The 23,053-nt window shown below is 27.0% G+C and overlaps 1 protein-coding gene across 4 annotated transcripts in view; it reads right to left on the bottom strand.

Moving 5' to 3' along the window:
- Positions 1-23,053, bottom strand: part of LOC119599919 (histone deacetylase 4) — a 57,247-nt gene that overhangs the window by 23,492 nt on the left and 10,702 nt on the right. For all 4 annotated transcript variants that reach the window (XM_037949863.1, XM_037949862.1, XM_037949865.1 and 1 more), the window contains exon 4: positions 13,590-13,702. In XM_037949863.1, the coding sequence (XP_037805791.1) occupies positions 13,590-13,702 (113 nt within the window). The remainder of the gene's footprint in view (positions 1-13,589; positions 13,703-23,053) is intronic.

Raw genomic sequence — 23,053 nt, 5'->3', positions numbered from 1 at the left:
TTAGGGACCCTTTAGACTACTACTCCTATATAGTGGTATACGTGTGCATTTCCATATTTGTCCAAATTGGACACAAATCCTTTAGAGAATTTTTAACATTTTTCTTATTGAAATATTGATTTTTTCAAAAATTTTTTAAAAAACTTCCAAAACTATTCCAGACATATGACTTCCAGAATCCTGTTAGGGACCCTTTAGACTACTACTCCTATATAGTGGTATACGTGTGCATTTCCATATTTGTCCAAATTGGACACCAATCCTTTAGAGAATTTTTTGTATTACTTCTTTAAATATATTGATATTTTTAAAAATTTTTTAAAAAACTTCCAAAATTATTCCAGAAATATGACTCCCGGAATCCTGTTAAGGACCCTTTAGACTACTACTTCTATATAGTGGTATACGTGTGCATTTCCATATTTGTCCAAATTGAACACCAATCCTTTAGAGAATTTTTAACATTTTTCTTATTGAAATATTGATTTTTTCAAAAATTTTTTAAAAAACTTCCAAAACTATTCCAGACATATGACTACCAGAATCCTGTTAGGGACCCTTTAGGCTACTACTCCTATATAGTGGTATACGTGTGCATTTCCATATTTGTCCAAATTGAACACCAATCCTTTAGAGAATTTTTAACATTTTTCTTATTGAAATATTGATTTTTTCAAAAATTTTTTAAAAAACTTCCAAAACTATTCCAGACATATGACTTCCAGAATCCTGTTAGGGACCCTTTAGACTACTACTCCTATATAGTGGTATACGTGTGCATTTCCATATTTGTCCAAATTGGACACAAATCCTTTAGAGAATTTTTAACATTTTTCTTATTGAAATATTGATTTTTTCAAAAATTTTTTAAAAAACTTCCAAAACTATTCCAGACATATGACTACCGGAATCCTGTTAAGGACCCTTTAGGCTACTACTCCTATATAGTGGTATACGTGTGCATTTCCATATTTGTCCAAATTGGACACCAATCCTTTAGAGAATTTTAACATTTTTCTTATTGAAATATTGATTTTTTCAAAAATTTTTTAAAAAACTTCCAAAACTATTCCAGACATATGACTACCAGAATCCTGTTAGGGACCCTTTAGGCTACTACTCCTATATAGTGGTATACGTGTGCATTTCCATATTTGTCCAAATTGGACACCAATCCTTTAGAGAATTTTAACATTTTTCTTATTGAAATATTGATTTTTTAAAAAATTTTTTAAAAAACTTCCAAAACTATTCCAGACATATGACTACCAGAATCCTGTTAGGGACCCTTTAGACTACTACTCCTATATAGTGGTATACGTGTGCATTTCCATATTTGTCCAAATTGGACACAAATCCTTTAGAGAATTTTTAACATTTTTCTTATTGAAATATTGATTTTTTCAAAAATTTTTTAAAAAACTTCCAAAACTATTCCAGACATACGACTACCGGAATCCTGTTAAGGACCCTTTAGGCTACTACTCCTATATAGTGGTATACGTGTGCATTTCCATATTTGTCCAAATTGGACACCAATCCTTTAGAGAATTTTAACATTTTTCTTATTGAAATATTGATTTTTTCAAAAATTTTTTAAAAAACTTCCAAAACTATTCCAGACATATGACTTCCAGAATCCTGTTAGGGACCCTTTAGACTACTACTCCTATATAGTGGTATACGTGTGCATTTCCATATTTGTCCAAATTGGACACCAATCCTTTAGAGAATTTTTTGTATTACTTCTTTAAATATATTGATATTTTTAAAAATTTTTTAAAAAACTTCCAAAATTATTCCATAAATATGACTCCCGGAATCCTGTTAAGGACCCTTTAGACTACTACTCCTATATAGTGGTATACGTGTGCATTTCCATATTTGTCCAAATTGGACACCAATCCTTTAGAGAATTTTTAACATTTTTCTTATTGAAATATTGATTTTTTCAAAAATTTTTTAAAAAACTTCCAAAACTATTCCAGACATATGACTTCCAGAATCCTGTTAGGGACCCTTTAGACTACTACACCTATATAGTGGTATACGTGTGCATTTCCATATTTGTCCAAATTGGACACCAATCCTTTAGAGAATTTTTTGTATTACTTCTTTAAATATATTGATATTTTTAAAAATTTTTTAAAAAACTTCCAAAATTATTCCAGAAATATGACTCCCGGAATCCTGTTAAGGACCCTTTAGACTACTACTCCTATATAGTGGTATACGTGTGCATTTCCATATTTGTCCAAATTGGACACCAATCCTTTAGAGAATTTTAACATTTTTCTTATTGAAATATTGATTTTTTCAAAAATTTTTTAAAAAACTTCCAAAACTATTCCAGACATATGACAACCAGAATCCTGTTAGGGACCCTTTAGACTACTACTCCTATATAGTGGTATACGTGTGCATTTCCATATTTGTCCAATTTGGACACCAATCCTTTAGAGAATTTTTAACATTTTTCTTATTGAAATATTGATTTTTTAGAGAATTTTTAATCTTTTTTATTAAAATATTGATTTTTTTCAAAAAATATTTTTTTTATTTTTCATATTTTTTTAAGTTCTGAAATTTTCAATTTTCATTTTCTGAAAATTTCAAAGTATTTATTATTAATTTTTCATGTACTTTCTGTTAAATGCTTAACAGTGCTCTGTTAGCTGCAAAAAGAGCAATGTTAAAAAATGTGGTTTGTGTCTCTGCTAGTTAAATTCGAATTTAACTTCACACACATACTTGTGCACCCATGTAAATTCTAGCTTAATTGAATACGATAAGTGTTTTTTATATCAGTTGAAATAAATCTTTTTTCTTAAATCTTAGATTTCATACAGAGACCTTATTCTAGCATTAATAGTTGCGACATAAAAAAATAAGGAAAAGAAAAATTCTGTGCTTTTGAATTGCTCCAAACTGTATAATGGATCGTGCTCATGTAGAAAACTTACATATGAAGAAGGAAAATGTTCACACATTTAAATAAAATAAAAAGAAATATATTTTGTATATACTATTTACTATATAAATAAATATTTATATAGAAATTTTTGCTTAGAGGTGGCCATTTAATGGCTAAAACAGCGTTAGGTGGTGGTAGCATTCGTTATATGCTGAATTTCTTTTTTTTTTTTGCGCTATTTGTGTATTTTGATTTCTTTAACACACAACAATACTATACCATCACAAAAAATAAATAAATAAATTGAAAATAAATCTAAGTGCTACATTTGGTTGGGCGAAATGCTTGTCCATTCCAAGATTATTATGTAAATAGGTTTCTGTTCTTTTGGACTGTAGACTTTTAAATAAAAGATTTTTCGAGAATTTTTCTAATTTTAATAAATTTTATAAAATATGTTAATTTTGCAAACACTGTGATTTATGTTTTAAATTAAATTTCTTTAACTTCTAAATATTCTTAAAACTTAAAATTATAGATGTGGAATTTTCTTTTTTTATTTAGTTTGAATTTTCTTGTAATATATTCAATAAATACGCATTATGCTACAAACGCTATGACAAAATTAATATAACGCCTAATCATAGTATTCTTTTGAACGAGTACAAATGCTTTAATTCCTCTTAGCAAGAGACTTTATTTTTCTCAAGAAAAAAATAATTACTTTAGACCACTAAATTTAAAAAAAAAATGTATAAAAGAGATTTTATAAAACCTAAAAACAAAGACAAATAGATTTAACTATTTAGATTCTTTTTTTTTTAATTATAAAAATCTACAAAATAACTGCAATATGTAAAGTGGGCCTGTGAAATATTTGAGGGTAACTCATTTGCTGAATACGAGTGCACCAATTTGCGGTAACATTGTGTTCATCTCCTGGACTAATTACTTTATATTATCTTTCTTGGCATTTAATAGAATCAATTTAATTAATTTCAATATTTGTTGGTTTTTTATTTTCAAATACCCATCTTTGAATATTTTTAAAAATAACCCAAAATAGCCTTGTTTTTGCTCTGGGTTGTTGTGTGGAAATGGTTAATAAAATATTTGCAAACTATTTTAAGAATTTTGGAATGTAAGTGATTCCTTGAATATGAATACATATTTATTTATACACTTAAAAAAAGTGCAATATAAATATAATTCAAATAAAGTACGATTACACATTGCTCAAATATTTGGTGTAATAAGAATCCACACCATAAAGAAATTGCGTACTGGACAATTTTTATCCATAATTAGAAAGAACAAACATTTTGGAAGGTTATTTTTTCATAATAAAGCACTTTGCCTCCCATATAGTTTAGCAATTTATTGATGAAAAACAGAAAAAGGCTTTAAACGGGGGGAGGAAGAAAATAAGGAGTGATCCTTAAAAAAATTTTGTGGATAAAATGTATTTATCATGAATTTCACATTAGCCTTTTTAAGCGAATTGTGGACATTTAAGTCATTTTTTTAAGGGGAATTTCTATGGGGCTAGAGTCAAGAGAGACCCGACCAAGTCTAGTATATAAAGCTTAATTGTGTCGCTTTTTATCAAGATTCAAGTATATTAAACATGAGCTGAAATAATAGACCAATTTTTACCATTTCCAATAGGCTTCGATAATTCAATATTGAATTATCTTCAAAATAATAACCTTTAGTTTGTTTACAGGGCATAGCTAAATCGACTCAGAAAATTATCCTAAGCCGATTGGTATACTTTAAGGTGGGTGTAGGGCAGAACAATTATTTAATATGGCGTGGGTTGCTGTTTTCCTATTCCAAAAGGAACAATAGTACTAAGCCCACATAAAGTTTAGAACTCAGAACCACTGGATGGAGATAAAATTCAAGATTATCATCGTGCATGATTTTTTAAGAGTAGTCCATTACTGATAAAAGCTTTTATAATGTATTGTATATAATAATTATTATTATATAAGATAATTATATTATACTACAATTGGTCTAGAATTAATATCGGTGTGGTAAAAGAGTAAACTAAAATTGACAATTTAACGTTGCAATATGTTTGCGTGAAAAACTTGCCTGGGGGTAAAGAATGTTAGGTTTCGAGTGGTGTAGTAAGACATACTCGTGCTATTCTATTTCGTTAGCCTTTTTCGACAATCGTAGATGCGATAAAATTTTAATATATATATAACTAGAAATGAGTATATCAAAACTATAAGTTCCCACGACAATTGGATCTTCAGTCCGGAACAACCCGAGTCATACTTGGCCAAAGATTGCCAAGCCAGCGACAGCTGTATCAACCGAAAGTGTTTTTCCTTCCCCGACCACAGTCGAACTGTGATAACAACAACAACATTCAAAACTAAATATAAAAATAATCAATCGTTTGTCAAATATTTACTATACTCGTGTTTTTAACAGCTTCCACACCCTCTTAAAACGAATTCTAAGATCAACCACCTTACATTAATATTAATTTATTGTTGTTGTGGTGTTAAAAGAAAAAAATAAAAATTATATAGTCATTTTAGCCTTGAATCATGAATAAATATTCAGTCAGTCGTCGTACATGTGTATTTTCTGTGAGTGTAGAACAATAGGGAACGACTGAAGGCGAATAAAAAAGAAGAAGAATACTTGTGATAACATTACATGAGTTACACCACAATGATGTTGCTGTTGTTGTTTATGATGATGATGTTGCTTGCTGCTGTTGAGGTTGAGGATGATGATTTAGTTGTTGTTAATAATGATGATGAAAATGTGTGCTTTTGTGTTTATTTTTACATGAGAAACAGAATGTCGCTATTTTTAAAACGAAATGTTATTTGCGTTTTTTGCTAAAGTTTATTTTTTCATTTTATTTTTACATTTTATATTATTTTTTTTCTTTTTCTCAACTCAATGTGGTGTATTTCTTCGATTTATTTTATTCTTTCAGTTTATTTTTTTATTATTTTTGTGCGTGTATTTATAAATATGCTGTTTGTATATAAATCTATTTATAAAATATTCTGAACCTCATACGCAGTTAGTCGATTATTATAGAATGATGTGATTTTCCTTTTATTTTTGTAAAAATTTACAATGATTGTGTGCGAAAGGAGAATATACTGAATATGTAAAGAAATATGTATTTTCGTATGGAAATTAAAGGGGTTTCCTCAGCTCAGTTATGGTGGGTTTGAAAGTGTGGCAAAAGTAAATATTTAAAATTAAAAATATTGTTGGTATTCAAGGTATTATTATATTATTTATAAGAACTCAGTATATCGAAAAGTTTGATAAAGTCGTAGTCGGTGTTCTCTTTAAATACATAAATAACAAAAAATAATATGCGATTTACTGGAAAAATCTACTTTTTGTACTAAAGATTGTCGGATTGTCAAAAGAAATATATATGTATTTTCCTTATACATATGACCACTTGATAAATTTATACAAATTTGCTGATTCCAATATTTACCTAGAAATACTCCTGATTAAGTATCAGAAGACCCTGGACGATAATAAATCTATCACTTAAAAACCTACCATAAAAAATTTATATTTTCTACTTCTTAATCAACAGGTGGCTTCTTTAAGAAATTTCTATTAATTCAATAAAAACTTGAAGGGAACTAAAAATGAAAAATCGATTTATTAACAATAAATAACTTGACTTCTATTAAAATCTTAACATTTCTTTTTTAAGAAAACCACTCAAACAAGACTATTTAAACGTTCTTTAAATTTAGCAACAGCAATTTTAATTAAATGTAAAGAAAAAATAAAATAAATTGAAATATAAATAAATACTTGTTGGTTAATATACAAAAAAAAAAAAAAAAACATTTTAACCACAAGTGTAGATAGATACGAGTTGTATTTTAAGAATAGAAATTGTGTATGGTCGTCTAAAAAAAGCACAACTCACACAATAATTTGTTTGTTATATTTTGGTGTGTTTTTCTACATTCTTCTTCTTCTTCTACTCCCAATACCGTACAGTTCAGTTCGGTACGGTTCGATTCGATTAAATAATTATTTCGCATTAACTGTGCTGTATTCGTGTTAGATGGTTTTTGGGTTGTATGTAAACACTGTTGTATTGTTTTTAAATATATACATACATTAAATATATTTATTTTTATAATAAAGTATTTTAGTAACTCAATTAAAGTGAGTGCTTTTTTTTATTCTATGAGAAATATTTTTAAACTCTACAGAAATAACAAAATCAACAGCAACACTTCGGAGAATCATGTTATATGTTTGATATATTTTTATTATTAAATTTATATGTATATATTTATTTTAATTATGGCTGGTTGGTACAACAAGTAAATCTATAAATATGTATCTACAATACAGTGAAGAATAAAAGTCTACCCCAATACGTATTTAATTACAAAAAATCTAAAAAATTTCAGTTGGAAAACGAAAAAGTAACAGAAAGTCAACTTTTATAGATTTTCGTTTAATCAGGACGCTGCGTGTTTAATTCTATGTTCCAAGTTTAAATTGAAGAACAAAAAAGTGACAAAAAGTTTACTCTTGTAAATTTTCATTCTATCACGATCATATATGTATATATGATTTTATGTTTCTAGGTTCAATAATTCATAAAATCAAAAAAGGACCAGTTGAAAAACGAAAAAGTACCAAAAATCCTTTTCATTCACCCTGAACGAAGAACGTACCAAATAGGTTCTTATTTACTACGGGCTCTATATGCTTAATTTCATGTTTCTTTGTTTGATATGATAGAATACTCAAAAAATACCAGTTATTGAACGAAAAAGTACTAAAATGTAGTACATTTTAATTTTTAAATTTTTTAATTATTCTTATTTTTTTCCCATCCCTGCTTAACTCTGCTGACATATTTATATGTAATATGTTGTTCTTGCTCTACTAAGCTGAACACAAATTTGCTCTCTACTGTAAATAGAAATGTAAGCTTTATAAATTCATAAGTAGATATACATTTTATAGGTACAGTATTGTTCGAAACCTACGCAACATTTCCTGACACTATATTTGATGGAACTTATATAATTTCCATTTAAATTTTCCCACCGTAATCCTGAAAATACCGAAGAGGATGATCCAAAACTAGAGTCATATCAGCCGACATAAAGGGGATATAGGAAAAATAGAGGGAAATAAATTTGAATTTGAAATCGCAATACAAACGAAGAAACAGGAACGTTCCTGATGAGCCCATGAGGTACAAATTGAAAAACTCGTCCCCTCTTCCACATTACGTGTGTGAACATTTTTTCAAATTTTGAAATTATATTATATATATCATATGCCGAAAGGAATGTCAATATAATTTCAAATCTAAGCGTGGAAGACAAAGTGAAGAAAATTACTTATGTTTCGGCCTACACTGTAAATATAAAAATATTAATGACAGTAAAGAAAAATTGCTTAGAATATATACATAAGTATAATTTTAGAAATTTATATATATTAAATGAAAAATATATACATACAAACATACATATAAAAATTAAACAAAAAACTAGACTATATTTAGACGATTATAATAAATGACTGACAACGACGACATCATTTTCATCGACATCAAATGAACAGCGACAAACCACGGATAATATATGTATACATACATACATATGTATATATTTTATTTAATATAAAATTAAAAAAAAAGTATTGTGTGTTAATAAAAATAAATACAAAATTCCAAATAATCCAGTTAATCCCCCAACTCATCTACAAATTATGGCATTTAGAAATTAAAAGGACAAACAAAATATTAAAAAAACGAAATTTATTTAATATTAGGTATGATTTAACTTCACCTTAGAAATGTTATACAGTGTGAAATGGACTTTTCCTAATTGCAGTATAAGATATTTTAAATTTAATAGTTTTATATAGAAAACAGCAAAATGAAATCCCTGTCAAAGACATGGAACAGGTTATTACTTTAAATTTTAATAAATAAAAACAGGTTGTTTGAAACGCAATCAAATTTACCGAAATAAAATGTATAACAAATTAACATCATTTCAAAATATACATACTTAGACTTATTTAATAGACATCTAAAAGCTCTCACATTATTAACTGCATTAATTTGTATTAAAAACACACAAATAAAGAACAATTGCTTTATTTTTTGGTGTTGTCTAAATTTAGTATATAGTAGATCGGAAATACCCATTAATACAATATACAATGATTATTTAAAAATATATTGTATATAGAAAATAAAAATAAAGAAGAAAAAATAAAAACAAACTAACTGACAATAACAACAAAACCTAGAAAATATAAATAAAAATAATTAAAAATAAAACAAACAAAATAACAAATAAATATTGCATCTAAATGAGTGGGTTGTTTTGGCTGGTTGATCTTTTTCGATTGCAGCATCTTATGAAAATGTCAGAACTACTACAAGTAATAATAACAAAAATTGCAATAAATAAATTTAGAAAATGCTAAATATTAGGGTATCTCCCGATCCCGAGAGTGATCTTCAGAAAAGTTAATTGTTTGGTTTTAATTTAACAAAAAATACTTGTACTGGATGTAAAAGTTCTATATTCGGTTAGTTGGAGCATGAAAGAGTACCAGAGAGTGCCCTTTTTATAGATTTTCATTCAATCATGGCGATACGTTTTTAATTCTGTGTTTCTAGTTAGTTAGTCTTATAAATTTTTATTCCATCAGGATCAATAATTCAAAAATATAAAAAAGTACCATGTGAATGACGAAAAAGTACCAGAACCCCTTTTATAATTTTTCTTTCAATAAGTATGCTGCGTGTTTAATTTCAGGTGGAAGTACGACGCGTCGACAGCTGATCTGGGTTGTATTTTGTTTTGCGTAGAAGAATAATAAACTTAAATGAAATAAATTTCTCCAAGAATGGAAGAATAATATTAAAAAAATTTTGATTTTTAAAACACTAATTGTCTTAAAAAACATTAAAAGAAAGATCGAAGTGACGCGTGGTGTGAAACTTGCAGCTTATAAAGTGCGAGAAGTTTGAAAAGCGTGAAACGCGTTGCCGCCTCAACGCGTGTTGTGTACTTCCATATTTTGCGTTTCTAGGTTCAATATTATAAAATACTAGCTATACCCAGTGTGCCTTGCTTCCCTAAAAACAATATAAACAAAAAACTCACTTTTTTCCAAACGTCAATTTATATATTAATGTATTATAATATTTACCCAAATATACGAATTTATGCATTTAATTCATATAAGAGGTGCCAAATAATACATATTTTCACATGAGTGTTAAAGTTCTTCGTGCGAAATTTGAGGATTCTAACTCTTATAGTTTCCCAGACGTGCAAATTTTTGTATTTAATTCATATGGGATGTACCACGCCCCTATTGCTAGTCCGCCAATTTAGCACATAAATGTTAACATGGATGTCAAAGTTCTTCGTGCAAAATTTCTCAATTCTAGCTCCAATAGTTTCCCAGATATAAGAATTTGTGTGTTTAATTCACATGGGAAGTGCTACGCCCCCTATTGCTAGTCCCGCCATTATGCCCAAATTGTTCATATGGATTTTAATATTGCGCGTGCAAAATTTTAGAATTCTAACTCTGATGGTTTTCCAGATATAAAAATTTTTGTATTTAAGTCATGAGGGGTGCCCCGCCCCTATTAGTATCATTGTGGCTCCGTTAGGATTACAACTATTATATTTTTTCAGATATACTGTAGAGGTGCCACGCCCCCTACAGCCATTTTGTCCCCAAATGTTCACACGGATGTCAAAATTGTCCATATAAAATTTGAGGACTCTAGCTATTTTAATATATATTTTTTAAGTGGCATCTCGCCTACTTGAAATTTCGAAATAGAAAGTTGCATATAATACCTTCCAGACATACAGGAAAATTCAGTGAAAATTTCAACAAAATCGGTCCAGCCCTTTAAGAGTCTATAGACTTCAAACACACTCACAAACAAATAAACACAAATTCATTTTTATATACATATGTATAAATTGTATATACATAGATTCAAAAAGTACCAGTTAAAGAACGAAAAAGTCCCAATACAAACAAGTTATACTTTATTGTCCCACCGTAAGTTTGAGTTCAGTTAAGGACTTCGGTAAAAAGTGAAGCTACGGGAACTTTAGTTATTATAGTTCTATTTATAGATAACATGTGATTTATAGGAAATACATTTCATTTTATCACATCACATTTGCTGATGAATTAGTTTTTTTTTATCAAGATTGCCAACAGAAGCTTACTTTGGGCGTATGAAAAACTACAAAATCACATTTCAATTCTCACATTAATATAATAAAAATGTTGAATAAATGATTCAATATACGAGTAAGAGAGGATATAACACTGATAGATGTATGAATGGATTGATGATGGCATACAACTAATGTTTCATTATTTATTATTCGGCATTATACAGGTGCTATTTATAAGTGAGAACAAAAAAAGAACGAAAAAAAAAAACAAACAAATGAACGAACGAATAAACAAAAAAAGTAAAAATAAATTGCATTAAATTATTGTATATTTAGATTTGCTAAAACAAACACAGATTTTGAAATAACTGCATACATACAGTGTGGCAAACAATTATTAGAACTGGTTTGAAGCACCAAAAACAAAATAAAATTGTAATCAAACAACAATTTAAAACAAACATGTGATTTATCTAAAACTAGTTGGAAGAAAAAATATCGAAATTATAAATTTGTTTAATAATGACAACGGTGTTCTCTCAAATTAGCGTATCTGTCTATGTTTATAGTAATTTTATTAAGAACTAATATCAATGGTTGTGCACTAATAAATCCTGACTTTTAAACCAACAATTTTAATGAAAATTTCAAACACGACACTTTTAAATCAACTTGTCAATAAATGTACAATTTGACAGCTAATAAGAAAATTAACTCAATTTTCAATTTTGTATAAATCAAGAAATTTTTACCACCAACACTGTATGTATAAACATACATACATGTATGCATAAGTATTTTAAATGCATTTTATTTATGTATTTTTTTTTTTTTCTTCAAAAACCAAATGTGCTTTAATTAGACTTTATTTTTAACTTTGTTAACAGCGAAAAAATACACAAAAAATCTCAATGTGTTCTAAATTATTTGTGATACGATGCTATTTAAAATTTTTTTGTTTCTTCGTTTTTTCTCACAAAATGTAAAAATTCAAGAAAAAAACTTGTTTAATTTTGGTATTAAAATTCTACATTGTTGCATCGTCATATTTTGTAATTTATTATACACATATACATAATTGCGTTCAAAACCGCAATAATGGAAATATTTGCAAAAATAAAGGTCAATTATGTATTGAATGAAATTTACAAATATTTCTTTATTACTTTGGAATTCAAAAAAAAAAAAAAAAAAAAAAAGTAAAAAGCCATAAAACATATTATGTAGGTTATTTTGTTTATTATTAAAAATAATTTAAAATCGAATACTAACTAAAAAATTTTTTGTTAAAAAGCTAGTTTTTAGTTAAAACATCAAATTATTAGTAATAGTCTGTACGTATTTTATTACAAAAAATCAAAAAAGTGATTCAATTAGTATGTTAAGTGTTTAATTTTGCTTTTTTTAGGTTAATAATATTATAAAAGATTCAAAAAGTACCAGTTGCAAAACAAAAAGTACTAAAAAATTCACTCTTATAAATTTTCATTCCATCAGGATATATGTACATATGTATGTATGTCTGACTTTATGCATAAAAACCAAAAAGTGCCAGTTGAAGAACGAAAAAGTATCAAAAAATCTTTTCAAATTCAAAAAGTGCCTTTTAAAAAACGAAAAAGTACCAATAAGTTTCCTATAACAGGAACAAATCAAATAGTACCAGTTAAAGAACGAAAAAGTACCAAAAAGTCCCCTCTTTAGGTTCACATTTACTCCGGGCTCTACATGCTTAATTTCTTGTTTCTAGGTTCAATATTATAGAAAATTCAAAAAGTACTTTTTGAATACGAAAAAGTACCAAAAGGTCCCCACTTACAAGTTCTCATTTATAGATAATTTAAAGTGTACCTTTCGAAGAACGAAAAAGTACCAAAATGTTTTCTTTTTATGGGTTATTATTTACTAAGCATGTAATTTAGTAAAAATCATAAAATCGAATTTCTAAAAAAAAAATATTTTGAATAATATGAACTGCATTTTTAGTAAGTCATATTTAGATTTAAAAATCAGAAAAAATAAAAAATTCTTCATAGTATTTATTTATTTATTTGGCTCTCCTGACAGCATCTACTGTGAATTCGTCAATTACTCAAAACACTTTGATCGATCGATTTTGTTGCTATTGCTTTCTAATTTCTAATATTAACTTTTTCTCTTCAGGTGTTGCAGTAAAACAGTAATAATTATGCCAAACTAATTTGACACGCCTTTAATTTGTTTTATTTTAAAAGTCACAACATTGACACACATTTTATTTTGTAATTTTTGGCACACAGCCGAAAAAAGGGTTTGCAACACCTGCAGCATGTGCAAAAAATAAAAAAAGAAAATACAAAATAAAAAACGATCTTAAACCATTATTATGATAAAAGCAAAAGCATAAAAACAAATAGTACAGAAAGAAATTTAACCTTAAAATAACAAGAAAACTTTTATTTTTAACTCACCTCTAATATTTGTTGATCCAAATCTGTGGATGGAGCAGCTTGTATACGACTAAAATCCAAAGTACCCGGTGTTATGTGCAATCTTTCATTAGTACCAGAATCGCGGGAGAGATCTATAAATACAAAAGCAAAATGAGCGAATAAGACCAAGAATATAAATAGAAATTTAAAATTATACAAAAGAAGTTAAAAACAAATATTTCAAAATATATAAGTAGAAGAAAAAAAAAAACGAAAAACATCACATCTTTTATAGCAATTTGAAAAAAAAAAACATATTTTTCTTAATTTCGTTTTGTATTAAATTGCAAGTATAAACAAAGAACAACAAATTTTGAAAAAGGAAGGCATTTACGTGGGTATATGTAAACATTTAAAAGTTTAAAAATAAAACTTAATGTATTTATATTTTGATTCACTATTATAAACAAAAAAAATTGCTGCGTTTTTATAAATAATGAATGAAATTTTTTTCATATTGTACGTCTTTAATTATCGATTTGAATATGATAAAGCTTAAAATCAGCTGCTATTTACCAATTTTGAAATTACTATTTCTCTTCAATTTTACACTATTGCCTTCCGACAGTACGAAAGGCTTACAATTACCATTATTAACACCTCTTAAGATTTCCACATATACAGTATTCGTCGATTTTGAAGTTTTGAATACCACTGTGTTAAAAAAAGTGGAAGCTGATGGAATTCCGTATGGAAATCAATGGGAACATTAAAGCATGTATTGTAATTGTAAAGATTATATCGGAAGGTGGTTCTAAACATGTACTTAGGGGTATAATCGGGGCTTGAGTCAATTAAGTGCCCAGCTCTGCAGAATTTGAAATTTGACTATAGACTAGACCATACATAGACTAGACTATAGACTAGACTATAGACTAGACTATAGACTAGACTATAGACTAGACTATAGACTAGACTATAGACTAGACTATAGACCAGACTATAGACTAGACTATAGACTAGACTATAGACTAGACTATAGACTAGACTATAGACTAGACTATAGACTAGACTATAGACTAGACTATAGACTAGACTATAGACTAGACTATAGACTAGACTATAGACGAGACTATAGACGAGACTATAGACGAGACTATAGACTAGACTACAGACTAGACTACAGACTAGACTACAGACTAGACTACAGACTAGACTATAGACTAGACTACAGACTAGACTATAGACTAGACTTATTATCGTTAAGGCATGCGGTATTTTTCGATGCTAAAAATTACTGAAAAAAGTACTAAAGTACTGAAATTTCCATGCCTGATGGTGGATATATAAATTATTTTAAGTTTTGGACAACAAATAATCAAATCTAGTTTGTTTTTATTTCTAGACAGGAAATAGAACTAAATATGTGGAATTATATAAAACATTTATAACACTTTTCGGAAAAGTTTCTCATGTTGGGAACAATGGAGTAGGTAGGTCTTTTCAAAAATCAAAAACATTTTAAAAATTTGATTATGATCAGTGCATAATTGCCACAAATCTTTACTGTTACCCAAATATACTTTTTTAATTGTTGTTAATCAGAAAAGTAATGAACAAATTTATAATAATACTAAATTTTACATCTCTGTTGAAAACTATAAAAAATCTCTCTCAAAATATCTGCTGAATAATTGTATATACAAAACATACATATTTAAAAATTATTTATAGATTAAATACAAGTGTATAGTATAAATTTAGCAAATCATTTTTATTTTTTATTGAGGGAAAAATCGATAGTTGAGTTTGTGCTACGAAAAAGTAGTAAAAATCAAAATTCAAATTTTAATAACACATAAATGTAAATGAAATTAATGAAAATTAATTTTAAACAAACAGCTATAAGTTATTGATGTATTAATGAATTCTTTGGAATTCTAAATAAAATTTGGCGCAATTTTTATGAATTGCGTTTTTATTTATTTAAAATTCATTTTGAAAAAAAAAATGGAAACTTATAATGAATGTATGGTTTATTTTAAACTACTTTTGGCTTTTATCTTCTTCCGGGCGCAATGCAACGTAATAAAAATAAAACGATAATGAATTTGATATATTTACTAAAGTGGATTAAAATTAATTTTAAACTTTTAGTACGCTCGTAGCAAATATTGTTAACAACCTACATCAATATGAGATTAGTAATCTAAAATGACACAATTAATCATAAAAAAGTTGTTAAATTTATAAACCCGAAAAAATATTTCTTTATTTTTTAACATTTTCTTAAAATGTATTTAAAAATGAAGCAGTGTTTTTGTTTTCTAGTAACTTTTAACAAAATTTGAATTTATTACGGAAATTACCGATTATTATAAAATATTTGGCAGGTATGATAAGAGTAATTGTTTTTTTATTTTTGTTTTGTATTATATCTATTTAAAATTGTACATTTTATAAGACAGAATGGAAATATTTCTGGGTGTTACCAGCGGAGTGGTAAATTTATAAATAAATTCATTCAAAATAAAATAAATTGTTCTTTATAAAAATACACCCAGAAAAATTTGGTGCGTTATTTACACAGAATTTTTGTGAATAAAATAATTTTTAAGTAAATTTTAATCATGTCAAAGAAAAATTATTCAGTTAAATATATTAAAAATAATAAATAAAATTGCAGAACCGAACGTAATCTATTTTAAAAATATAAAGAAATCAGCTGATGACTGCTTTGGCGAGACAAACAATACAATTGAATTTGGTAAGTGTCAAATGTTAGATTTTTCAATGTGATCATTGAACCCCCATTTAATAAATCACATAATTATTTGTAATAAATAATGAAAATTAAAAATTTAAATAAATTTGTTGATAATTTTTGTAAAAATATTGACAAATATTTAAAATTAAATTATTACCCAGTTTTTCAAAGAAATAAACAAACCTCCATGAAGTTTGTATGTTGCTATGAGTCTTTTATAAAAGTGGAACCTCTCCTTTAAATAAAATTTCTTTGAAATATTTGTTTAGCGCTCCATAAATTAAAGAAAAAAAAAAAAACAAAGCAAACAAAGCGACAGACAAACTATTATTTCCGTCACACCTGTACGGACGAATGACTAAATGAGTGAGTATCTATGCAATTATGTTTATGATATTTTTACTTTTTTTATTCATTTATTATCAGAAAAATATGACGTTTCTTTTTATGATGTTTATGTCTACAAATGTTTAACACTCTATATAAATGTATGTATGTAGAGACATAGATATAGTATCAATGACAGCATATCAGTTTGTCTAGATTCATTATTATTTTTTTATTGCTGTGGTTTTTAAGGTTTAGTTCATGTCGTTTCTTGTTAAGATATTTTTGGGTTGATTTTAATTCACATATATTCTTATCAATCAAAAATAAGTTATAAAGTAAAAAGCCTTGAACGAATATATACCGTTTATTGGGGTATGGGGTTTCTGGACAATAGCAGATTGATCGACCGGAAAGATCCTATATGTCATTTTTATTAAATGTTTATTTTCTCGGATTTGGTCCAATTATGGATCGAATGATTTTTATGGTAAATGATTTAGGTATACATACTTCATGTATGTAGTTATTATGATTATTTTAAAAGATGAGTAAGGATGGCTGAGGTACGCATACCCCTACACATGTATACACTTGACACTAACCCATTTTCCAACCCTTAGACACTCACTCCTCTGTTGCTTCTCCAATAGTATCAACCTTATTGATTTTAACCCTGTATGAGTCTTTTAATCAACAATCTTTTTCCGTGAATTTGGGTTTCAACCACATAGGGTAAATGCACCTAATGTCGGCATCACCCAGTAGTCGACATCTTTTAAATAAAAATGTAAATAAATAAGAAAATATGGTCTTTTTGCTCCATGAAATGAGTAAATTTAAGTAGGATTACTAATTTTCTCTCTATTTGACATTATTTAGTGACACTTTTGCAGCATATGCAGTACTGTCAGTTTTCTTAAAAAAAATTTAGTTTTAGTGCCACCTTAAACAAGTAAATATTTACATTAAATTAAATGATTTAATTGACAAAAATTGATTTAAATGAAAGAAAACAGTTGAAATATTCAATTTAAAGTGAAAAAGTTAGTTAAAAATATATATTATTTTGTAATTTTAATTGCTGCCGCCATTAGGAACAAAATTTTTATGAAATCTTATTGTCGGCATAGGGGTGCCGACTACTGGGTATTAAGTTCGATCATACGTATTCTATAGTCGGCACTATAAAATTTATTATTTCTTTATAGAAAATTGGGTATATTTTTATGGCTAATTTGTATATAACAATTTTCTCTTCAAAAATTATATGTATAACAGTTATTTTTATAAAAAAAAATTATGTATAACACTTGTATCTATAAAAATTTATGTGTATTACAATTTCCTCTATAGAAAATTGATTGTACAACATTTGTTTCTATAGGGAATTATGTGTATAGAATTTTTTCTATAGAAAATTTTAGGTATAATAATTTTTTATACAAAAAATTATGTGTATAACAGTTTTTCTATTAAAAATTGTGTGTATACCCGTTTTTTTCCATAGAAAAACTTCTATAATAGCTTTTTTCTATAGAATATTAAAATTTTCTCTACAGAATATAATTTTCTATACAAAAAACATGTGTATAACAGTTTTTTCTACTAAAACTTTTGCATATTGATTGCTCAACTGTTTTTCTACAAAAAAATATGAGTATAACAGTTTTTTTCTATAGAAAATTCCTAGTATGACAATTTTTATATAGAAAAGTGTTCTTATTATAATATCCACTATGAAACTTATGTTTAATTTTTTCCTATAGGAAATTGCATATTGTTATAAAAGATTTTCTTTAAAAAACAGTACATATAACACTTTTCCCTATAAAAAATTAATTGTTTCTCTAACAAAAATTATAATATTGTATAGAAAATTGCATGTATAACTCTTTTTCTATAGAAAAAATGTTATTATGTATACTTATTACAATTACAATTATTTTTATAACATATTTTTCTACAGAAAAAACGATATTATTACAGTTATTTCTATAGAAAAAATTTAATTAAATATTTTCTTTGTAAAATTGTGTATATATCACTTTTTTCTATAAATAATTATGCTTTTTTCAAACAAAAAATCTACTGCCGACTATAGGGACATTTTTTGTCGAACTTAGGAACACTGGTGCCGACTATTGGAAAATTTGGAGTTTTTAACAAAATTTACAAATTACTAAAAACTAGTTATTTGTTTTTCAAAATTGTTAAATGAATCTAAAACTTAACTAAACATATAATTGTAATAACTAAAAATCTTCGTAATAACATTTTCCGACTCTTTAGGGGGATAACGTTAAACTGCCGGCTATTGGTACATTTACCCTATACATATAGGAATAGGTAAGGACCGAGCTTTACCAAATATGAAAGATTAATAAATTTCTTAGAACAAACCATTTGTGTTGTATTTCATAGGATGTAGGGTTAATTATGTACCGATATGAATAATGAAGAGATTTTGTTTCATCTAGTAAATGTTTTTGTCGAATTTCATCTTTATACAATATTTTTTTAACTTAGTTATGAAGGTTAAAGTCATTTTATGAAAGGGAACTTCTGAACGCTTGGATCAAATGTGGCCCGATATTTTCCATGCATTGCTGTATAAATTTTGTGTGGATAATAGGTGAAAACCTAGCCCGATATAGGTCATTATTATCAATACCAAATAGTATTTAACAATGGAGACTTTTATGGGTCTAAAACCAATATTTCGATATAAGGGATACAGACGGATGGTGGGTATAAAAAGAACTTAGCATTGTAATAATTCATAAAGTTGTCATATCCAAAAACAGTGTAAAGAACATTTTGTTTACGAATCTAACTAACCCAACAGACGAGTGAAATCGTTAATATTCGGTTATATATTTTACGTTTTAAATGTGTTAGTTTGGTTCTGAGCTTTAAGTATGGGCCGTGACCTGCTGGCTGTTCTATTTTTAGATGTAAAAAAAAACTTATAAATCATGCAATACAGCAACAACATATTGGTATATATTTAGAAATACTACGATGTATGTATACAAACAACAATAACAACAAAAACGAACATTACAAAACAAAAGTGAAGAGAACAGAATAGAATAGAACCGTACAGAACAGAAGCAGCAAAAATAAGTACAGAGAAAATTGTATTAGCAGCAGCAACTACATGTTTAGAGACAACAACTGTAACAGTTAACATCAGCAGCAGAATTTAGCAGTAGCAACAGCAGCAACAAAGTCAACAACAAAATTTTGTAATTAAAAACAAACGTGGTTTACATTTATTGTTATCGTTAGTTTTTTGCTGCTGCTGTTACCATTACTCTTGTTGTTACAAATATCTATTTGTCTATATCTTTGTTGAACTGAAGAGAGTACAGAGTGCATGTACATACATTGTACATATATAATTGAGTACTATAGAACAATAATAAAATAGAAGTAAATATAGAATTTGTTTACAAGTAAATTATACTGTTTGAATTTAAAACAAATTAAATAACAACGGCAAAAACAACAACTCTTGTCATGAACAAACTACTATAATTCTAGGGTTTTTTGTAACAATGTTGTAGTTGCAACTCAATATTGATAAGAACTATTACCACAACAACAAATAATATAGTAGTATGTAATATGGTACCTTTGGCTTTTTTATTCATTGAAAATAAAAGTACGTAAAAACACAATTTTAATCAAAGATTACGTTAAAAGTTTATAATTAGATTTGAGTTTTTTGTTTCACTACATTGACAAGAGTATGAGAAAAAAAAGCTTGTAGTGACTAAAGTATGAAAATGTTGGTTGCTTCATTGGTGGTGAACACATACATATGTACATGTTTGTGTAAGTATTCATATAATTCAATTTATTATTTTCCTATTAATAAATATTAAATTAATATAAAGCAACCCGCTTGTATTTGTATCGTTTTGGTGTTTTTAATAACATACACACATAACATAATAATTTTAAAATACAATTTATTTATTTTTAGTTCATAATAAATATTGTTTAGCGTCGCAAGACTTTGCTATCAATATTTTATTGCTACTATAATTGGTATATTTAATATTTAGTTAATAATAATATCATTTCGTAGTATTTATTTAAACTCTATTTGTCACTCTTATTGTATGAAACAGTATTTGTTTTTTTAAATCAATTAATTTTTTAATTGAGAAAAAATGTTTTAATTAAAATAATAAAAAATAACAATGTTAACCTTAAAAGAAAAAGTTACAGAATTTAGAATTCAACTAAATCTTTACTCAAACTAAACTAGAATTAAACTAGGCTGAACTAGAACTGAATTAGAACTGAGTTAGAACTGAACTGGAACTAACACTGAAAAAGATTCCCATTACTATCAATTAGTTTAGGATACTAAAGTTTTTTTATATTTTACTTACTGAATAACAAAATAAATATATTTCTCATAAAATTATTTTAAATTAAATTTAAAAAAAATTATGATTAATAATTAAAAATTTTCGATTGAAAAATTACTCTAACCCAGTCAAGTTACACATTTATTATTTATAAAAAACATTTGCAAACTTTTCAATGTTGTCAAATTTAAAACAAATTTGAATACACTAATTATTTTTCAAAAGTAAACTTACCAAAAGAATATAAAAACTTTGGATTAATATAGGTTTATAGAAACACCTGACAACAAAACCAAATATTCCAGACATTTTTTCAACTAATAGTTTTTCTATAACTTGAAATTTCAATATAACGTCTAAATATAACACACGAAAGACAAAAATCCCTAACCAACCAATATATATTATAAATTTTTAACGACTTTTTCTAGTATAGATATACACAGATACATACATGCATATATACAAACAAAATATAAATTTAGATCCCTCTTTCCTATCATCCATCAATATCTAATATGTATACAAAAAAGGAAAAAAATGGAAATTTAATAATGAATAAATAATAGGAGAAAAACGTAACAAAATTAAAATAAACTATAAGAACCAATAACATCGTTTGTAATGAAGGACAAATTTTCAGGTTTAAGTTAGTTAGACATTTATTAAAAATTAAAATAAAAAATTGTAAATCATTATAGGACCTCAAAAAAAGAAGATAAGTTTTTCCATTTAGAAAAACCATGCCAATGATGAGTGTATAAAGGAAATTAGTCTAGCAACGAAATACATTTTAAGAGAACTTTTTCTGCAGAAAACTGCTGGAGAATCTTTTTGCAAATTCCTGTGCCTAAATAAATTTGTTACACTGTAGAAGTTTACTAGGACTATAATATTCAACAAAAGTTAAAAATAGTTTCTCTCTCGTACACACCCGAATCATCAAGGAAGAGAATTCGCTTTCATGCCCCAATGCTCTAAAGCAGGGATGGAAACTTTACTACTATTCTGTTCAATTTTATTTGTAATTTATAAATACTGATTTTCTTCCATGACTTTTTGTGTTCAGAAGTATTTTTTTAAAGAAGATGGATTTTGACGGTTTGAGACTTTATTGGAAAACCTTTTGGAAATATTTTGTTCGGTGTTGAAGTTTTTAAGCAAACATGTATCTCATATTCATTATGTTAAATTTCGGAATAAGTTTGTACAATAAATTTTCAAAAGTATTGTAATTTCAAAGTTTAAGTTTCCCATGTCTGTTCTAAAATGTTTTTGATAAAAGAAAACTGCAAATCATAACAACAAAACAGCGACAACGACAACAATTGTAGCATTAACCTAACATTGAAAATATTTTCTTTACCAGGCTAACAGCCGAAGATTACAACAGATACCTAAATATACAATCAGAAAAACAGACAGACAGTGGTAACGAATGTATTTGACAGAATGTCTGACTGACAAAGGAAAGAATTCTACCTTAACCTACAACAAAGGATACCTGCTAAGTTTCTCTAACGCTAACCATCCATTTATATATATGTATGTAGTATATACAGGCAGGAGGCTTTATAGCCAAGGGCATGAGCTAAAGAACATTTGTGAATATAGAAGGAAAATTTACAATTGGTTACTAATAAACCTACAAAACTGGGAGGATTTGGGAGGACTAACTGACTGCCTGGGTAGGTGGCTATTGGAGGCATGCAGTAGCAGAATACCAAGAAAACCAAGAAAAAAAGCGAAAAACTTTATAAAGTTAGGGAATGGAAAAATACGAACGAAATAAAGAAGAAATGTATGTATATATTTTATTATTATTTCATGGCTTTCAAGTGTTTTCTGAAGGCAAGTAATGTCTAAAAATAGACCAAAAATCAATAAACGAATGTTGGTTGTTTGTACTTTGTAGTAGTATATATGTATATATATATATTTGTATGATTATATACTATATGTATATATATTTGTATACAAATGTTTGTACATAAATATTTTATAATACTGCTACTAGTATA

Source organism: Lucilia sericata, unplaced genomic scaffold (genome assembly GCF_015586225.1).
Source record: "Lucilia sericata isolate MDLA Ls3-8-SP2 unplaced genomic scaffold, ASM1558622v1 Contig000097F_arrow, whole genome shotgun sequence".
Classification (NCBI taxonomy): Eukaryota; Metazoa; Arthropoda; class Insecta; order Diptera; family Calliphoridae; genus Lucilia; species Lucilia sericata.
Note: the sequence above shows the minus strand (reverse complement) of the source record. Positions and strands in the feature narration are given on the sequence as shown.